The sequence below is a fragment of the Rhinolophus hipposideros genome, assembly GCF_964194185.1.
Source record: "Rhinolophus hipposideros genome assembly, chromosome: X".
NCBI classification, from domain to species: Eukaryota; Metazoa; Chordata; class Mammalia; order Chiroptera; family Rhinolophidae; genus Rhinolophus; species Rhinolophus hipposideros.
The window spans coordinates 22,720,485-22,740,669 of NC_138046.1; the positions used below are offsets into that span (position 1 = coordinate 22,720,485).

A 20,185-nucleotide genomic window follows, 5' to 3' on the forward strand; every position below is an offset into this window, starting at 1 on the left:
GCGACCGGAAAACGGTTCGAGGGAAGCCCCTCGGACATCAGGAAGGGGAGGTGGATTTTGTGCGGAGTAGGAAGACCTTGTTTGGCTCTGGTGGCCAGAGACGAGCTGGACCGGGCTGGGAGGAGACCTGTGGCGAAGCAGAGAGGGGCACTTAAGCCAGGGACCCCCACGCAATCCCATGGAAGGATGGAGAGACTGCACAAATCTTAAAGGGAAAAACCCTCCCGGCTGTAGGCCAATGAGCGGCGGGAAGGAGGAGTGAGGCTGGGGAACTTCTCCCAGAGCCAGTCAGAGGGGACGGCTGCTGGGAAGCCAATCAGAGCGTCCGAGCCTGCAGCCCCTCTGCAGTAGTTGTGCCAGAGCGCCCTGTGTAGAGGGACCGCGAGCCGGCGTGCTGCCAGAAGCTATCGCACGCGCTCCGCGTCCTCCTCTCGCGACCCCCCGTCTGTCCCCACGCCGTGGTGCCGCAGCTGTCCCCGCAGCCCCGCGCCCCGCACCCGCAGGCTCACCGCCGCCCCCTGGCCGTGCAGTTGGCCTGGCCTCGCCCCGCCCCGCCCGGTCCCTCCTCGCCCCGCCCCGCCCCGGCCGGCCCCGCCCCGCCTGCGCCGCCAAGGGTTCCCGCCCTCGCCCCGCGCCCAGGTAGCTGCGAGGAAACTTTTGCAGCTGCAGGGTAGCGCGGCACGTCTCCCGCTCCTCCTCTGGCCACATCTTGCCAGGCTTGCCGCGTCCTGGGACTACTCTCGTCCCCGCCGCCACTCTCCCGCGCTCCCCTCGCTCCCCGCCCAGCAGGATGGCAGGGACCGTGCGCACCGCGTGCTTGGTGCTGGCGATGCTGCTCAGCTTGGACTGCCCGGGACAGGCGCAGCCCCCGCCGCCGCCGCCGGACGCCACCTGTCACCAGGTCCGCTCCTTCTTCCAGAGACTTCAGCCGGGACTCAAGTGGGTGCCTGAAACCCCCGTGCCAGGTGAGGAGTCCCTCGCGCGTTCCCCGCGCCCAGCGGAGAGAGCCCCGGGGCGCGTGGTGCGGTACGCCCAGCACTCTAGCTCCGCCGGGCCGCGGAGGTCTTGCGCCCTGCCTCTGGGCACCTGGGAGTGGTTGCTGTGCCCGGGGCCGATCAGGTCTCCTGAGGGAAGGGAGGAGGGCATGTGTCCCCCGGGCTCGCTCTGCTGTCCCGGAAGGTGCCAGTGGGAGGATCGGCGGGGATGGCCTGCTCCGGAGCTCCCATTTTGGGGGGAGGGCGGGAAGGTGGGAGCTTGCTCCCCAGGCCTCGGCGAAGTGGCGCCCCACATCCGAGCTGGTGCTTTGGGAATTTGCCACCCTCGCTCGCACGTACGTGCTGGAATTTCAGCCTTAGCGGGACCGCGGCTCCACCATTCTTTCCCAAACCTGCCCCCACGCTCTTGTTCCTGCAGCCTGGGTTCCCGAGCTCGCGGGCCCAAGTGCAGGCAAAGTTGAGGACAGATCTCCGAATCCGCAGTGGCAGGTAAAGTCACACAGAGGGAAACTTTTGAGGAGGAGGGCCCCCCAAACGAGGAGGACTGAGTCTTCTTCAAAACAGCGACCCTTCGCTAGGTTAGCAAAATCACATCAAAAACGGTGCTGCTGGCCCAGGGCACAGGAGCCCAAAGATGATATAACTCCTCCCCTTCTCAAATTCATCTGCCTTTTTGACAGGCTGGACCCTGAAAGGGAGATGATTTTAGGTGGAGGAAAGTTTCTAAACGCCTGCCTTTTGTTCTGCACTATTAGATCGTGTTGTAAGGGCATATTTTAACCTTAGCTGAGGGCTACCGCTGTCAACAGATGAATATTAATGGCCTTGTGTGATTGACTGTCCCGCGGTTGGACTCCTAAAAGCCTGCCATAGAATCCCATCAGGACAAGTTGTTACACTGACGATACGGGCCAGATGAGTCAGTTTCAAACAGGTTAATTTATCAGAGGTGCGCTCTGAAGAAAGGGCCGGTTGTATTCACAAACCATAAGACATTTGTGGCCTCCAGGGTCTCTTCGACTCTTCCCGACCCATGCATGTCCCGCGCTTCCAAGGGCTCCAGGAACAGCCCTCGCCCAAACTTGGCTCTCAACAAGTCAGGAAGGCGGGCCTGATGTTTGGACCAAGTTGTGAATGCTATGCGCGCCCTGTGGGCGCTGCCAGCGAGCGTTCACTAGCGGGAGGTTACCTAGGCAGCCAGCACGCCCTCAGCCTTTTCTTTAGGTGGATAAAAAGAGCAGAGCAAGCCTGCTGTTTAGTTGCAAAGGTAATTGGTCACCCTTTTTGTTGACTGAAATGCATTTGCACATATTTTAAATATTGCTTTGCAGGACTTCCCTCTAAGGAAGGGTAGAACTACCTCTTCCACTGTTAAGTGTTAATAACATACCACGTGGGCGTGTGCAGGAGCTGTAAGGGGCAACCTATGAATCAGTTCCACAGAGCTGAAACAACAGGCGAATCTCTCTCCCCCTCGAAGTGCCATGGTAATTAGATTGCTCAAGCCAGAGAACATGCTTTTGTTGATAATGTAAAAATTGGTCTTCGCAGGAGGAGCCCCCACAAGATGAATGAGTCCAGGGTTGGGGTTGGGGCCACTTTTTGCTGATTTGAAACAAGGGAGTAAAGGTTGTGCTTAAAAGAAGAAAAAGGCCAGAGGGAATGCAGATACTGATTAAGCAACCCCTTCTACACACACTCCTGCCCATGCTCCTCCTCTCCCCCCCTCCCCCAGCTCTCTGGCTGCCTGCCTCTTTGCAGCATCTGTATAAAAGTATTGGGAGGGCCCACACACTGTGTGTATGAGATTTGGCCTGCGCTCCCTCCTTCCCAGCTCCCTTACTCCAGGCCTAAGGACGGCCATACTACAGAGAACAGGGACTGGTAATGGAAATTTATCATTTTCCACTAGTATTTCCCAAAGTCCATAGGAAAAATCACTTTCCATGGGTCTTTACCATATAAACCCAACATTCTCTACTTCATTTCTATTTAACAAACATATGCAGTGTTGAGCACCTTCTACATGGCAGGCACTGTTCTGACTTGCCCTGGAGCAAAGCCAAACTTCAAATATGGTGATACCCATACAGCTACCATATATCCTGGATTTACTGGGGCAGTGCATATTTCCAGTGCTCTGTCCTGGCTTGAGACCATGTGTCCTGAATTTTAGTTGGGCAAATATGGTCACTGCAGACATGGAAAACATGGTGAAAATCCTAATGTCCACGGTGTGGAAAGGGCTCATCAGTATTTCAGAGAAGAGATGATAATGGCAGACTAAATACAATGGCAAGTGCATAATTTCAAAGTGAATAAATGTATAATTTGCTCCTGTCATTCAGTGGTCGGAAATTGAAAGAGAGCTGCAAATTATTTGATAGTTACGAATCATGATGACCGCTTGACATTTTTTTCCATCTAGTTTTTAAGCTATCTTCAGTTTCTCCACTCCACTGTATTAACTGCATTAAAGCTTTCTTTGTCCCAGATAAAATGAGATTTGGTCACAAGAAAGAGAAATCCTCAAGAATGTCCTGTCTCACTTAGGGGGAGCATTTGGGATTGACTGCTAACTTCGGCCATTAGCAGAATTGGGTTAGAGTGGATAAGGTACATTTCTTATGCTAATATGGATGAGACTAAATGGCATTTGAAATCAGCAGCCTAAAAAATAAATCACTAGTGCTGAAGGACTATACTAGACTTCCACAAAGCTGATCTAAGGCCTTACAATTTCATGTTCCCATTTCTTTTATTAGAGTGTTCAAAGGCACAGGATAGCAATTCTAAATAGCATGTCCCCCAAATCCATAGATCTTTTCATACCCCAGTCTTTTTTTTTCTTTTTAAGGATTTGTAACTTGGAAAGCACCACAGATGGAAACCAGGCACGCAGAGTTAGCATTTGGCAGAAAAATCCATATAACTGACTTTCAGTGCAGCTCTTTTGCCCTTATTTAATTTAGAAAAATTCAGAAAAAAGCCCATGAGCTCATAAGTCTAGATGTTTATTTTGTTTTGCTTAACCTACCCACAGGCGCAATCAAGAATGGATACAATTTTAGGCAAGGAAAGTGAGCTAGTAATCAGACAATGATGTTTCCAATTGTCTCAAGGGAATGTTACAGAAGTCTGAAAAAAAATTCCTCTAAACAAAAATCAAGTGTAATTCACTTTATGAATGCCATACACCACTTTTGTGGAGGGGGGAGGAAGGAGAGGGATGGGAATGAAAAAATCAAACAAATTGTGGTAGTGTTGCAACTCCCCAAAGATTGAGGAATCTTGCCTTAGAGGGCCTTGGAAAGTGCAAGAACCAATCCAAAAAGCCAAATGCCCGTATGGGTAAAAGGCAGCCTTGAAGAGCCAAAATCGACTTGGAGTTTCTCAAAGTAGATGAAACAACGTTGAAATAAAAAGCAGCGTTCTTGCAACAAAGAGAGGTTTTGGTATTTGTGTGTGTGTGTGTGTGTGTGTGTGTGTGTGTGTGAGAGAGTGTGAGTGTGAGTTGAGTGTGTGTATTTTGTCAGAACTAGCAACTGTATCTGGGTTGCCAGCTGTGGTTCCCTAATTATTAATAGTTTCAAGCAGTTAGCGGCCCTAGTGTCAGGCAAAAGTATGAGAAGTGAGGTGTTGGGAGGGTTTTCCCTCCGAGATTGCACTAGACATTTGGGTGAGCAGGTGATTTGTTAAAACTGAAAAACTTGTATTATTGTGTGTTAACTTGGAACAATTTAGAGAATTCTTTCAAAGGTGGTCTGAATAGATTAATTACGTTAATCCTGTTGATTGGTACTGAGATATGCTTAGAGGGGCGCCTCAGTCTGATTGAAGGAGATGGCTGATGATCCGTGGAGCACCTTGGCCTGAATGGAGTTTAAGACTGCCCGCTCCTTGGCAGGCTCTGTGTTAGGTGCTGGGGGTGCCGAGAGGAGTAAGACACAGTCCCTTTTGTCAAGGCGCTCACAATCTAGTGGGGGGTGCATACAAGTAAACAGGCTTCTAAGGAAAGTTGTAGGATTAAATAGGGTGAAAAGGGCTAGAAAATACCTCCAGGAAATTGGCTGAAACGGTCACAATAGCCAGCCTGGGCAAGGGTAAAGAACTGAAGAGATGAAGTGGGAGATAGGGAGAAATCTCTTAATAGAGCCGCCATCTTAAAAAGAGTTTTCTTAATTCTTGGAGCAAATTCCGTTTGTAAGCATTAGGAAATACAGGCATAAGAAGATTTTAATGGATGCTAGATGCCCCAGATGGTGTCAGTTTTGCAATGTGGTTTTTTTCTTATGGGCTGGTAGGTTGTATCCAATATTTTGATGCAATATATTTGAGCATTCTGTTACTTCCATCTTTAGAGTTGTAATGTTTGCTGTTCATTGTAGCCTAGAGAAACGCTGCTTATTACCAACCTGGGAAAAAAGAGGCCTGGATTTGTCTGCTATGAGATAAGACAGAAAATACGTTTTCTCCTTAAATGGCAGCTATCAATGACCACACCAACTTTAGTGTTAGATGAATATATAAAAAAACATGGGTCTTAAGGGGTATCTTATTACTCATTTCTAAGAAAATTGAAGATAATCACTTGTAACTTGTGCACACGATACATCATTTGGAAAGAATTTCACTGGGGATCATATTGCTCAACTGAAAAGTTCTGGCATGCTGAATTTGTACATTTTTGTGAATGCTTCCTTTTACTCTGATCTCGAGCTTTTTTCTGCATATGGTTGTTTGTATGTTTTAGATTATAAGCTTCTTAAAGGGAAACCACTGCATTTGACGCAGTGTTAAGCACAATGCTAAGAGTACCAGGAACACTTAGTAAATAATTGATGATAGAATTTCTAGATCATTCTGTATCCTCTATGAACTCTTAAATACTTTTTTAAACTATATGTCACCTTATTTTAAAAACCTAAGTCCAAATTTTTATGGCATGTTATTGGAGTATGTGGACAAATTTTTCAGGCAACGTCTATTTTTTTTTTAATAGTTTTATTTTATTTTATTTTATTTTTACATCCCTCACACCGTGTTGATTGGAGACTGATTCAGGCTTACTTCTGTTAGCTGGCAACTCTTACCATCAGGCAGGGCTTATTAATGTTGAGTACCCAAAGAACAAATTGAAATTAGCAACAACTGTTATGACTGTCTTAGTATCATTAAAGGGCAACAATTATTATAGCACATAAATTGGAAGACATCTCTTAAATCAAACTCTCTTTGATTTAATGTCAGGTAGACCTTTCTTGCTAAAGTTGACATTACCATATTTGGGAGTTGAGCTGTAACACATGCAGGGACCTGTTGAAGTACCTCACAGGTTTCTGTAAACTGGGATCAGAATTTGTGCACAGGCTCAATTGAAGAAACCATACCAGGAGCCAACATCTATTCAGCCCTAGCCAAACTTGTAATTGGGTTTGATGTTTTTGGTAATCTGGGGTCTAATGGAAAGTGTGGGCAGAACCTTCCCCCCAATCATCTGCTCATATTTAGCAAATTGTCAGACTTGAAATAAGATCCCCAGCACTCCATTATGAAATGGGCATCAGAAAATTGAATCCAAGTCATGGGCCCCTGATTGGCTTTAGAGACAGCATAAAGTAATGGGAATTTACCTTTTGAGATATAATGACAGGGAGAATGTGATTCAGAAAGCAAGGTGAAGATGGGCATATCAGCAGAGAAAATGTGTGTTTTGAAATGCTGTGTGTGAGGGGAAAATGCTCACTGGAACATTATAGTCTTACTTGAATGCCTTGTTGAATACACAAAGTAAAGATTTAGTTCTGTTCTTCAAAGTAGGCCAATTAAAGATCAATTATCCAAGTGCTAATTATTAGAAATACTTGTTTGCCATTTTTAAACAAAAATGAATCCAGACTGATTAACAAGGAAGGCATATTTTCACTTTTGCCTCTCTTTGTGTGTAGCTGGATAAAGCCTTGTTTGACAGCTTGTATTTTTTCCTATGAGTAAAAAGGAGTCAATGTTAGGACCAAAATGCATTGCTAGTGTTCCAAACAGTTAATTATTTCTAGTAGCTGAAATTGTATTTATATTCTAGATTAGTAAATCTACTAAACTCTTTGAAGTACATTTAATAGGCTTATATTGATAAATAATTGATAGGAAGTGAGATAAAATACAAGTGAAAGTGGAAATAAGAAGGGACAGGGATGTCAGAACCATTATAAACGGAACCTCCATCCATTGTATTCCATCCATCCACCTGAAAGTTGAAAGATGATTTTGAGAATATTCTTTATTTTTCAAAATTTCCACAACGAAACATGTATTTATTTCTTATACATCCAGAATAAGGCAAACTTTTAGAGTAGAATTTTATTTGGCCTTTTGAGTCTGCCTTTTAAAAATAAGTTTAGCACTGGAAAATTAGAAATCCTCATTATGGCATCTTTAGGATACATGTACATAATTATCTCTCCCTATTGGACTGTGATCTCGAATTTAAGGGCTGTATTGTATCTTTGTGTCCCCAGTGCCTAGCACATGGTGCATGGTACAAATAATAGGTACTCAATAAATATTTGTAGACTAAATGAATAAATGGAATTAGAAATGTATTATGAATGTAAAATTTCCATAAAACCAATATTTAAGTAGTTGATTCATTTTTTACTTAACATCCTAATGTTTCTAAAAAAAAGTAACTACTTTTTCAGGTCAAAAATCCAGTTGTATATAAGTAAGTGATAAAGGACTTCAGTTTAGTTCATTGGCTGCACTGTAACTCCCTAGAAAAAGTAGACTAGCCATATGTTACAAGAGGTAAGTATTATGTGCTTGTTTACAAGGCTACTCTAATTAGTGTAAAGATAAATTAAATATATCACATATACATAAATGCATATATTTATCTTCATTTTATAGATCTGTGGTATTTAGGTTTATGAAAATAATGCAACTTGGTGTGAGTTACAGAAACATACACTGAATGTATGTAAGTTTTTCCTCAGTGTTTGGTGTTTCTTACCTATAACTTTAAGTTTCTTAAGTGTACATTTAAAAGGACATAATCCAAAGTGGATTTTCAGCCATGGAAATTTTATTGGAGTAGGATAAAGGGCCTCATGAGAGTTCTCTTAATTTCTGTATGCATTAGGGCAAACTTTCAAAGTCAGCTGAGAAAACTCTATTAGTGGGCTAGGGATGACCCATTGGAATGTTTTTCAGATAGACGCTCAAGTAGGAAAGATGGTAAAAAAGAAAGGGATGATGTTCATTTGAAAATAATATCAGACTTCTATTTGCATAGTTTCCTCCTTAGTTATAGTTCTGCTCCCCCTCTCCCAAACTGTGCATACGGATACTTATAGTATGGATCATCAAATCCTGGGATCCTCCATTGCTCTTTGTCAAATTTTGGTTTGGATGATTGAAGCTGAGGTAAACCTGGTGAAGAAAGAGCGTGACAGATATAGGAAGGAGATTAAAAGACTTCACTCTGGTATATTTCAGAAAGTTAACCGGCACATAATAGACTTCAAGGATTAGAAAATATTTGAATATGGAAATTTGTGCCATTGAGGTGATACAGAGATATGACCCAATTGTACCTGGTTCCCAGAAATACTTCATCTGTGCTTCTTACTTAATATCCATGTTTTTTTGAAGTACATAGCTTACTCATAGCCTCTATCAGACCCTATGCTTGTTAAATGCAGGAGCCATGTTTGATTCATCACCATATCCTCTAGAGTGGTGAGTAAAGTGCCTCATTCAGAATTATTAATGAAGTTTGGAATGAATCTAAGAATAAACACTTAAAGACATAATCTAGAGGACTTGATCACTGTCGAATGAGATCCTAGGATGGCATTTACCTGGAGAATAACTGATTCTCTGAATGCATCATTCTCTAAGTTGATCTGCAGCAGAGACTGAGGAAGTCGTGGTAGAGTGGAAGCTTATTTTTCTCTATTCTATGTGACCCTGGGAGCCTTGTTGCACTTTTTTAAAAACTGAAGTTTGAGGAGGAAATGACAAGTAGAGATTTTTAGCTACAGCTTTATCTAAATGTGGTGTTTGGATACGTTTTATATATTTATATTCATAGATCATATATGTATAAATATTTCTATTGTTTTGATAGCAACAATTAATAATTATGTGCTATTTAAACAGTTTGAAAGTTAATTGTTACTTTAAGCAGTGGGTGGTCTTTAATAATCATACCTTACATTTGTGTCCTGAAAGCCTTGCTTTCATATATCTTAGGTACAAACAATGTAGCTACTCATAAAGTGTCTGCAGTTTCTGAGTTGCGGTCTGCTTGGTTGTAACACACACACACACACACACACACACACGCACATTTGTACACTCATGCATACATACATGCGACATCCCCACATCTGTATACCCTTCATAATCTAGAGAATAAGCTTGTCTTACACTGGGAAGAGCTGGGGGTTACAGCTTTTCAGAGCTCAAGTAAACCATTTTCAGTTGGATTGGCCCCAAATGTTGCAGAGCTAATTGTCACTAATATCATAGAGCTACTACTCATTTATCAAGTTCCATCATTTCCCTAAGTACAGAGATATGGTTCTTGTTAAAGTTGTGATGGTCAACCCATACTGTGAATTTGGCTCATTATGGAGAATTACTTGTAGCATTGGCTGCATTGCACGTTGAGCTCTGTAGAAATGAGAATGTGATCCAAGAGGCAGTTTCCAGGTTAGGTTTCATGGTCTGATTGTATTGGGTACCACATTTAACTATTTTGGAAAACAGATGGGAATTCTCAGAAAAAAAACCTACTAATAATGAACTTTGTATGCTACCTTCGCATAAATATTTAAAAGTTTTTCATTCATTTTTTCACTTCAACCAATATTTATTGAGCACTGATTCTATGCCAGGTACTGCACTAGGAGCTAATGAATAAGATAAAATCACTGCCTAGGGAGGGAGCCAGATAAGGAACACTATGGATGTCAGGGCAGCAGGATGAGAGCCATAAAGTCCAGCCATAAAGATGGACACCCTGGGGCATCTGGGGACTGTTGACCTATTGAGGAGGGGTGCCTAGTTGCTTAAGTGGGCTTTTGTGTAAGGTATGTGCAAAGGTACAGAATTATGATATGTTTGTTGGACTGGAAAATTTGGATTGGTTAGAGGACAGATGTGGGGAAAATGGAGGAAAGATGAACTAGAGAAGTAAGCAGGAAATTCTGAGGAGTTTCCTTGGGCTATATCCAAGGATGATGAGGATCCATGAAAACATTTAAAGAAGAGAAAATGTCACTCAGTATAGAGCATGACTGGAGAGTGAGTGGTAGCAGGGGGTTTAATAATGCAGGTGAAAAGGTGGGCTGTACATGGAACAAAAGATAAAGTTGAGAGAATAGAGACAGTACAGTAGACATGACTTGGTGACTGGATGTGAGGACAGAAGGGAGAATATAGAACTAGTGTTTCTGGGTGGTGGGACTGGCACATAATAGGTGCTCAGTGTATATTTGTTGAGTGGATGAATGAAACGCAGGAAGAACATATTTTTAAGGGATGAAATAACAAATTTAATTTTGAGCTGGTTGACTTTGAGGGGTCCTTTGATCATTGAAGCAGAAATGTCTGGTAGGTAGTTGAAGCTGTGTTTTAGATCATGGAAGAGAGAGAAATCAGGGCTATAGATACATGCATGGACATTATCGGCATATAGATGGTAATTGAAACTCGGGGAATAGATGAGATCACTGGGAAAGAGTGTATATATATTCTTCTGGAGTTCAGGAGAAGCATAATTGGGACTCATCAGTATATAGGCTCAAGTTGGAAGTCATGGGTGTGGATGATATTTTCCAGGGTTTTGCATATGACATGTCTTAAGATGTATTTTGCCAACATCTGGTAATTTTTTAAAAAACTGCCAAAGACTTCAAGAGCTCTCTTGATTAAGAGAAAGTATGAGTATATGTTGTCATGGTCCAAGACTTTGCAAATAAGATAATGTACCACCAAACACACACACACACACACACACACACACACACACACACACACACACACACACAGTGAGAGAGAGAGACAGATAGATTTCTATGTAGAGAAATACATTAGAATGAAGGGATTTCTATGATTTTTGATAGTAATAATTAATAATTATATGTGTTATTTAAACTGTTTGAAAATTGTTGTTACTCAGCAGTGGGTGGTCTTTCACAATCATACTTACATTTGTGTCATGAAAGCCTTGCTTTCACATATCTTACATACAAACAATGCAGCCACTCATAAAGTGTCTGCAAGTTCTGAGTTCCACCAACCTGCCTGGTTCCAACATGGAGGTCCCTCTGGTCCCCCCACCGCGCCCCCCAGCACTCGCCCACTCTGGCGAATGAAAGCAGTAACAATGTGTAGCTTTTGGAGCTCTGGTCTCTATTTTACTTCAGACTGGGCCCTGCTGGCTAGTCTCTGAAACATGTGGTTCCAAGCAAATACTAGGAATACTTGTGTAATTGGGCTGATCTTTTCTTGAGTGTCTATGGAGATATAATGTATTTTTGGTTGGCAAGGGGAGAGGGTTGTATAATTGTCTGTTTCTCTGGCATGAATGGTTTCTTTAATGTCCCTGTTGTTTAAGAGGTTGCCTTCATCAGGGTTTCTACTGTCATTCAATGTAAGCTTGAAACTTCTTGTTCTCCAGATTTTTTGAGCTCACTTTCAGGTTGATGGAATAGTTTGGAAGGGCCAAAAGGAAAATCATAGAAACTACCATTTACTGAGTGCCTACTATATGCCAATTGTTTTATATTTAATCTCTCATTTAATCTACCCAGCAAACCTAAAATGTAGGTAGGTGGTGTTATCTCCATTTTATAGATGAAAGGTTTACTTTCCAAAGGTTGAGTAAGTGGTGGAGCCAGGATTTGCCTCCAGATGTGTGTCACTCCATAGCTTAGTTTATGCTATTTCCAGTATACCCATTGGATTATGAGGGGAGGAAATATGGTCTGGATACAAAGTATTTGACTTAAATTCCCACACTTCTTTGACTTTTGTGACATTCTTAACTGTGGGTTCCCCTCCTACTGTAAAGCTGGTTCTGTCTTTGCTTGTTTGCCCTCTTCCGCCCACCTGTTATTAGATGAAAGCGTTTCAGTAGCGCTTGTCCTTTGCCCTTTCTGTTCTCTATCTGTTCATTCCCACACCCATTCCCATGACTTCACTATCTTCGCTGTTTGAATGACTCCTATCTCTTTCCAACATGACCTCTTCCTTGCTTTCCAGTTCACTGTTTCCCAGTTGCCTGCTGGTTATCTGAATCCAGAAGTCCTGTCAGTGCTTCACTTTCAATAGAGTCAAAAATTAATCCATTATTTTCTTTTCCCATCTGCACACACCTGCCTCTCTCCAACATTCTGTATTTCTGGTAATAGCATCTCTGTCTGGTACTCAGACTTGAAACCTTGAAATCATCCTTGACTTCTCTTTTTGCACATCTCATACTCAGATTAAATGGTTGTGTCCTGTGAGTCTGCCTTGATCATGTCTCTCACTCTTACCCCTGTGGCATGTGTGCCCTCTACTTAAGCATAACAGGCTGCTAAATCATTACTGAAAGGACCCTGTGATTGTCTGCCTCCAAGCCTTTGCCTATAGGCTACCTGACTGTTGTCCCATCTTTCAAGGTGTCAGTGCAGTGCCATCTTCTTCATGAATCACTTCATGATTCCCCATGACTAGATGTGATCATTTCCCCCTTTGAACCCTGCTGTCACTGTACTTCTACCGCCTTGGTTCTCGCTTGCTCTTATAATTATTTATATACTTGACTTTTTTCTTCTTACTAGAGCCTCGCTCCTTAAAGTGTGGCCCTGGCCCAGCAGCATCTGCGTCACCTGGGAGCATGTAAGAAATTCAGAATCTCAGGCCCCATCCCAGACCTACTGAATCAGAATTCGTATTTTCAAACACGAGCCCAGGTGATTTGTGTGCATGTTAAAGTTTGAAAAGGGCTGCTTCCAAGTGTAAGCTCCTTGAGGGTAAGAACTTTGCAGCACTTAAGAGGATCTTGCACATAATAGATAGATCAGTGTTCTTTTGATTTCTTGGGTTTGTGCTATGCTTCAGCTATTCATTCATTGATGTGGCCTGAGAGATCTATATGGAAGAAATGTATGGGGTAGTGAGGGAGGAAGGGTGGGAAGAAGAAGGAGAGAAGGAGATTCAGAGAGTTGAGGGGAGCGGGAGAGAGAATGTATGAGAATAAGAATGTGACAATGAATAGGCTAGAGAGAGCCTACAAGATCTCTGCTCGGTGGCTAATAACTTTGGGACTAGTTTGGAAAACAGTCTTTGTTCCCTCCCGCCCCACCATTGGTAGAACCTCTAGTTTAGTCCTTGGCTTAATTGAATGTGGCCAGAGGTAAATATCTTCTGATATCATTTTGTCCTTACCCTAGGGACCTAATGGTTTCCCATTTTCTCTTTTGCTGGCATTCTGGGGTATTGTTCTCTGGCCATCCTCAGAAGTCGCAGTGGAAATTTGAAGAGTTTTAAAGAGCCATGGAAGAATTGTGCTCACTGTTTCAAATAGCCCCTTCTGTTTTCAGAAAGAGATTTTCTGCTTTGCTTTCAAACTTCAAAGTTTATTTCTGAAATAAAGGTTTATTCCCCCCATGGAATTCTGAAGGTTTTGATACAAGTGTTAATTTCTAAAACCTAAGTCGTTTCTAGCCTTTAAAACTTCAGTGCTATGGGTCAATTTAATAACGGTGCCTGAAGGTTCTTTTGGCCTTCAAAAGCTGTCAGATTGCCTTTTCTTTGTTCTTTGAGAGAGTAAAGTTGCCTCATTCACAAAGCCTGAACGGGATATTGGAACCAGCATTTATTCAATCATTTAATCTTCCTTTGCCCACCCCTTGACAATATCCAGTTTTATTTTCAAGTTAGGTCCTAATGAAAATGAGACATTATCAACTAACAAATCTGGGTAAAAGTCCCTAAAAGCTCATCAACATTTTATAGAGTAGTAATAAGTAACCCAAGTTGCTGTGACACCCATAGCTAAGGGTGCTCTGCACATTCATCACAGCCCTTTTGAGACTCAGTATACTTCCAAAGCTACTGAAGGCCCTCCCTTCATCCCCTGTTGTGCTGCTCCCCACATGTTCCCTTTTCACCTTCCTCCTTTTCACCCTCACACTCTCTCTCAACTGGTTATAATTTAGAACAGAAGGTGTTTTATGGTTTGTTATATTTATTGGATGGTTTTGTGTTTCTTGTTCTCTAAAAAAAATTGATGAGTAGAATGTTTTATATTTTCCTCTGTATTTTAGTTTTAAGTTGTTTCCTTTTTCTGTAGCTCCTGATTTCCTTCTCCTCTTTTCCCCTATCTTCCTTTGCCTACTCCACATCCGCATACCCTGGGTGATTCTGGAGAGAAAACAGGCTTTCCATTTCTGCCCACATATTTGGTTTGGGTACCTGGTTACTTCTCTTGGGATATTGCGAAATTCGATTCCTTAGTTAGTTTGGAGATGAAGAGCTCTAAAATACGCACCCATGAATTTACATTCCACTTGCTAAGAATTCTGAGTATTTAAAAGGCTTTTTGTACAGATAGGACAAGGTTAAATACATCCAACTTGTACCTCAGATCATTGCTATGTAGTGGGCATTCTCTTTCACTTTGCCATAATTCTCAATGAACGCAAATGGAATCGTTATGCTTAGAAATCTATTTTCTTATACTGAATGCCTTTTCCTTTTTCTGAAGATACGGGACCCCCTTTAAAACTCTGCTAGTGTGGGGTAGAACTGACACCTACCTTGCAAGCTAACCAAATTGTAGCCTGCTTTTCCCTGATGAAGTTATCACATTTCAGGGACATTGTTTCACTTGCAGGATTTTATTGTCCTAGTTTCAAATTTGGCTTCAGGTTAGAGAATGTATTCCAGTTATACTATTCTTTGGTATTTTTTCTTTGTCTTTACGCTTATGGGGATCTTTTGTTTGTGCTGTATCTATTATCTCTTACAAGCTTGGCCAAGGTTGTTAGGTTATGCACTTACGTATAAATATTTAACAAGATAAGTTAGACAAAATGTGCTTGAAGATACTTCAGCCTTTCTCCCCACCCCCACCGCTGCCCCAGCTTGGTTTTTGTGCAGAGTCACAGATGGCTGCTATATCTGAAATGTTTAGATTTGGAGGGCATTCCTTTGCACTTTGCTTGATGGACACAACGAAATGGAAGCTTTTGAGTCAATCTTGATTACCAAAATGGTAGCACCCAGTAACAGATAATATTAGGCTTCTCTTCCTATTTTTTTTTCTAGCTAGTTATACCAACTCCCTTAAGCTAAAGAGTTTTAGGTATGAGATTGTGTTTTTTAAGAAAATATTTTGGATAAAGACTAATGTTCTCAAGTCAGGAATAACAATTAGTACCATTCATTAATCAGGGGCATGTTTTGACTTTGAGTCCTGGCTAGGAAATATAAACTGTGAAAGTCACACATATATATGAGCCTCAGGCAAATTTATGACTTGTCAGCCTTTTAAGGTTAAATTCTTAACCCCAAATTGGGGCTGGTTTTATATGTGGATTCCGGCACATTCCTTTGGGCCACTGAACACCCCCCATCCCTAGTCCTTTGCTTAACAGCAGCTAATGGCCTAATGAGCAAGAAGGATTTCTGCCTCTTATCAGCTGCCTAAACAGCAACAGGAAGGCTGATATACAGAGTATAGGTCAAAACCTGAGTTCTTGAACCAAAAAACTACAAGGTCAGTTTAAAACTCTGGATATGTGCTATCTCTATAGTCATCAATACCTGTAAGTGAAGGAGTTAGACACTTGAGTTCAAACAAATAGTAATAGTTGTCAAAAGTATCAACAGTCAAATTAATTTTGCTAATAGTTCTTTCAGTCTTTGTTTAGTTCTTCTATAAATAGCCTTCATATAGTCTTTAATGAGCTTTTAGATTGCGCCTAGGGGTCGTTGTGGTCATGCGGGAGTATTTGATTGTCAGATGGTGATGATGGTGGAGGCAATGATATTTATATTTTGGCCCAGATTTTGGAAGAGGCTGCCAAGTAAAGGTAAATAGATATCTTCTGCTACTTTTACTTCTTTTTAAACTGAGGTTTTGAATAAATATGCACTGAACTTGCCACGAGTCAGAGAAACCTTTGTGCCTCCTCAGATCTTTTTAAGGAGGGTCATTGCCTGTTTTTTAGATCTACTTGGAATCCAGGCTTAGACTTACATAGAATAAATATTTTAGGGTGTTCAGTGCCCATCATAGTGAAAGCCCCTTGACTTTCATCTTCTGTATTTGCATTTTTTTCAGAGACAATAATGGAAACATTTTTTTTTTGTCAGAGTCTGTTCTGTTATTGAAAACCCTATTTACATAAACAGGCATTGTTGTGGCTTAGGGAAGAATGTGGGGTCCCATTCTTTAGCTCCTTGTATATCTTTGCTAAAGCTTGTCTAAATAGAAGTAATGACACTTTAGTCTAAGCAGCTTTCCTCATTTAGGTAAGCAGGGTGGTTTGAAATTTCAGTTTACTAGATAATTGAGTCTCTTCTTAATTATTTCAGGCATGCAGGTTGCTCTCTTGATAGTAAAGACCCTAAAAATCTATTAATCTCCTCAGGCATCCATTTGGTAATAAAATCCAGTGCATTTTCATGGGTTAATTTTCATGACAATGTGAGTCGCTGCCCCATTCCCACCCTTGTAGAAAGTCTGCTATCTTTTAGGGCCTTCATCTCCTCACATTTGGAAAAGCACATTTTTAAAAAATATAAGGATGTTGCTGGAATTCCTGGATCTAGAGGAAATTTAAATATATTCAGATTCATGCTCATTATACAACTCTCATTTAAAGTTTTTAATAGCCTCGTCATATTTCTCAGAAAATCATCTGCCTGACTTTGCCAGACTTGGTTTTCTGCCCTGAATGAAAAACTGAAGATCACCAAAAGTAGAGCCTAAGTAGCCCCTATTCTATCCTTTTTCTAAAAGAAAGAAAAATGAGAGAGAGAGAGAGAGAGAGAGAGAGAGAGAGAGAGAGAAAGAAGGAAAGAAAAATTCTCGGAGGTCATCTGGTGCATAGTGAGGTGGGAAAGAAACAAAAAACAACAACAAAAAGAAGCCTGGGCCATCTTCACATCTGCTAGTCATTCCCACTGCTGTGAGTTCAATTCAGAAGTTTTTATTGAGCACCTGTGTTGGGGCGGTACTAATAATCGTTAACATTTATTGAGCCAGGCGCTGTGCTAAACCCTTTATGGGCAACATCCTATGTAATCTTCACAATAGCATTACCAGGTGGGTATTATTATTTCCCCCATTTTACAGATGAGAAAACTGAGGCTTACAGAGGTTTAGTGACTTTTCCAAAGTCAAATTATGAAATGAAATGAAACCCACTTAGTTTGGTTCCAGAGCCATGTTTCTAATTATTACTCTGATGGACTTCGCATTTCTAGGAATTATGCCCAAAATCAGTCTTGAGAACCTAGTATGTGTGAGATGCTGGGGTGTTGGGGACTTGAAGTTAAATACTCCACTCTTCCTGCTCTTGGGGAGGCAGATATGTAGACAGATGGGGACCCTGCATGGCAGGGTCTCCTTATCTGTTGAGGGGAAGGAGGAGGTCATGGGAAGAGCAGTTGCTTGAACTTGTGGGAATGCTGCATCCTGAATACAGCTCAGCAGCCAGAGGTCATGGGCATTCAATTTTCCTGTTCAGTGGAGGTTGTCTTCTACGAGTTGATTGCATCAACCTTTTTCCATCACTGCCCCAGCTCACTGTAGTGTCGGCTACCTTGAACCCAGCACTTCTTAGACATGCATGGTCAGCACGGTTTGGGAGAATTGGCTCCATAATTCCCGTGTCAACATTTCTCCTTTGTTTCAGTTTTCCCTTTTTTTAAAAAGTAAAAACTAAATGAGGCAGATATTTCTGAACCAAATGGCCGTGGTCTTAAGAGCTGGTAGGTCATATAAGACTAGCAGCACATAAGGAGACCCTGAATCCAGGCTTGGTTCTTTCAGCTTGATCTGGAGCCCTCCTGGCATGGCCTCTTGGAGCCTACACTGGACTCTGGAGAGCTCTGTATTTGAATCACCCAGGGCTTGACAGGAGAATGAAGTTACTATTAACAATTTTTGAGTTTTTCAGTGAAATCATGGCAATGGAAGGAAATCCCCAAATCACCTGTTTGGGTAATTTATTTTTGTTTTTCATAGCTCCTGAAGAAAGCAGGGGAGGAAAAAGTCATTACTGAGCATCGTTGAAAAGTCTTTTATGTGTTGCATTAATAACTTAGATTTTCTTCAATTTTAGGAAACATTTGGTTCAGGATAATATGAACTCACCAACGTGTGTATGTGTGTGTGTGTGTTGGATACAACATCATTTATCTTCCAACCTCAGTTTACCAAAAAATCACGTGTCTCCAAGTTTCTTATAGTTGCTCTGTAATGGTTTGCTTGCCAACTCTGCTTGCATGCACTTTCTCCTTCATTAAATCTCTTCCACAGAAACGGGTTGCCACCAAGTCTAGACTTCAGTAGCATGCTGGAGGAGGGCCAATTACTGAGGATTTTGATTCATATTACATGAGGGTGGGAGGAGGAGAAGGAAAATCTGTCCTTCTTAGTCCTTCAGATACTCAAGTTCTAACACAACAGTATGTTGAAGATGTATAAAATTACTGGAGCATTTACACAGCTATTCCCCAAGATGGCATAAATGCCACAGCACTAGAGCATGTCAGTGTAGGATAGGAAAAGGGAAAAGATCAATAGCTTCTTACTCAGGGATCAAGAGTGACTGTTTGATTTTCTTTTGGTTGCATTTTGCTCAGGTGCAGTGTGTATGTTGTACTAAAAAGGCAACTGACTCCCTTTTCCGCAGGTTCGTATCATAGGAAAAGGGAAAGATAAAATAGAGGGCACAGATTATTTACAGCGGATGAGAATGTAATTACAAGGTGCAGTGGCTTGAAACTGAAATTTAGGTTAGCCATTAGGGCTGGGAACAGCATCTTAATAGTGAGGGCAATTGGGCATCCAGAAGATTTGCCTGGGAGCTGGTTAAACAGTATCTCTGGAAGTGCTGAAGGCTAGGGCAGATGTAATGTGAAGAGAGACTCCTACAAATTCGGGGTTGGGCTGGAGGCCCAGAATGATAGGCATCTTCCATTGTCGCCCGGCTCTCTTTGTGATTATTTAATTCCTAATAGCTTGAAACAATTTTTTTCATGTATCCAAGTATGCCTAATTTGTTGAACATAACAGAACAAATGCATGTGAGCAGTGAGAATGAGGCATTTGGATTGTTTCAAGCACCCTTTTAACAGACTTTCTGGAATATGGGCCAAGGACTGAGGCAATATTATTTTTCACTTCTGCAAGGCTTCTTCCTTCTTATAATATGGGTCTATTGCTATTAAAGTAACATTTGGGCTCTGTCAATATGGCTTTCACAAGGCTGACCCTAGATAAAATTTTGTTTTGATCCCTTTTATCTTTATAAAAATCTTTCCTTTTTGACATTGTCCCTAGTCCCTATCCAGGTGTTCTGGATTATTATCCCCCCCTTCTTTCCTGTGCTAGAGGACTATTCCAAGTACACCCTTTAGCCTTGAGGTACTAGGGAATTACTCCAGAAATGTTGCACTTTGAGACAACACCTGATGAAATTGCTCAAAGTAGTAACTCACCCACAATGAAACATTTAGACATAACTAGGAAAATATTTATAGGTTGGGTAGAGGGAGAGTGTGAGTGTATGAGTTTCCTCTGGCTGCCATACAAATTACCTCAAATTTGGTGGCTTCACACAACTGAAATTATTATCTTACACTTCTAGAGTCCAGAAATCCAAAATCAAAGGTTGGCAGGGCCACATTCCCTCTAAGGGCTCTAGGAGAGAATCCTTCTTTGCCTCTTCCAGCTTCAGGTGGCTCCAGGCCTTCCTTCATTTGTAGCTGCATCATTCTAATCTCTGCCCCTGTCTTCACAAGGCTTTCTACTCTTCCTGAGTCTCTCCTCTGAGTCTTTTATAAGGACACTTGTGTCATGCGGGGTCTCTGGTCCCGCTCTCCGCATAAGAACACAGGATACAGCAAGGCCGTAAAAGAACACCAATGGAGCCATGAATGGGGGGTTCATACCA

General features: G+C 41.9%; 1 protein-coding gene across 1 annotated transcript in view; it reads left to right on the forward strand.

Moving 5' to 3' along the window:
* Positions 1-303: 303 nt before the first annotated feature.
* Positions 304-20,185, forward strand: part of GPC3 (glypican 3) — a 459,086-nt gene continuing 439,204 nt past the window's right edge. The window contains exon 1 of the mRNA XM_081043127.1: positions 304-965. Within this exon, the coding sequence (XP_080899253.1) occupies positions 791-965 (175 nt within the window). The 5' untranslated portion in view covers positions 304-790. The remainder of the gene's footprint in view (positions 966-20,185) is intronic.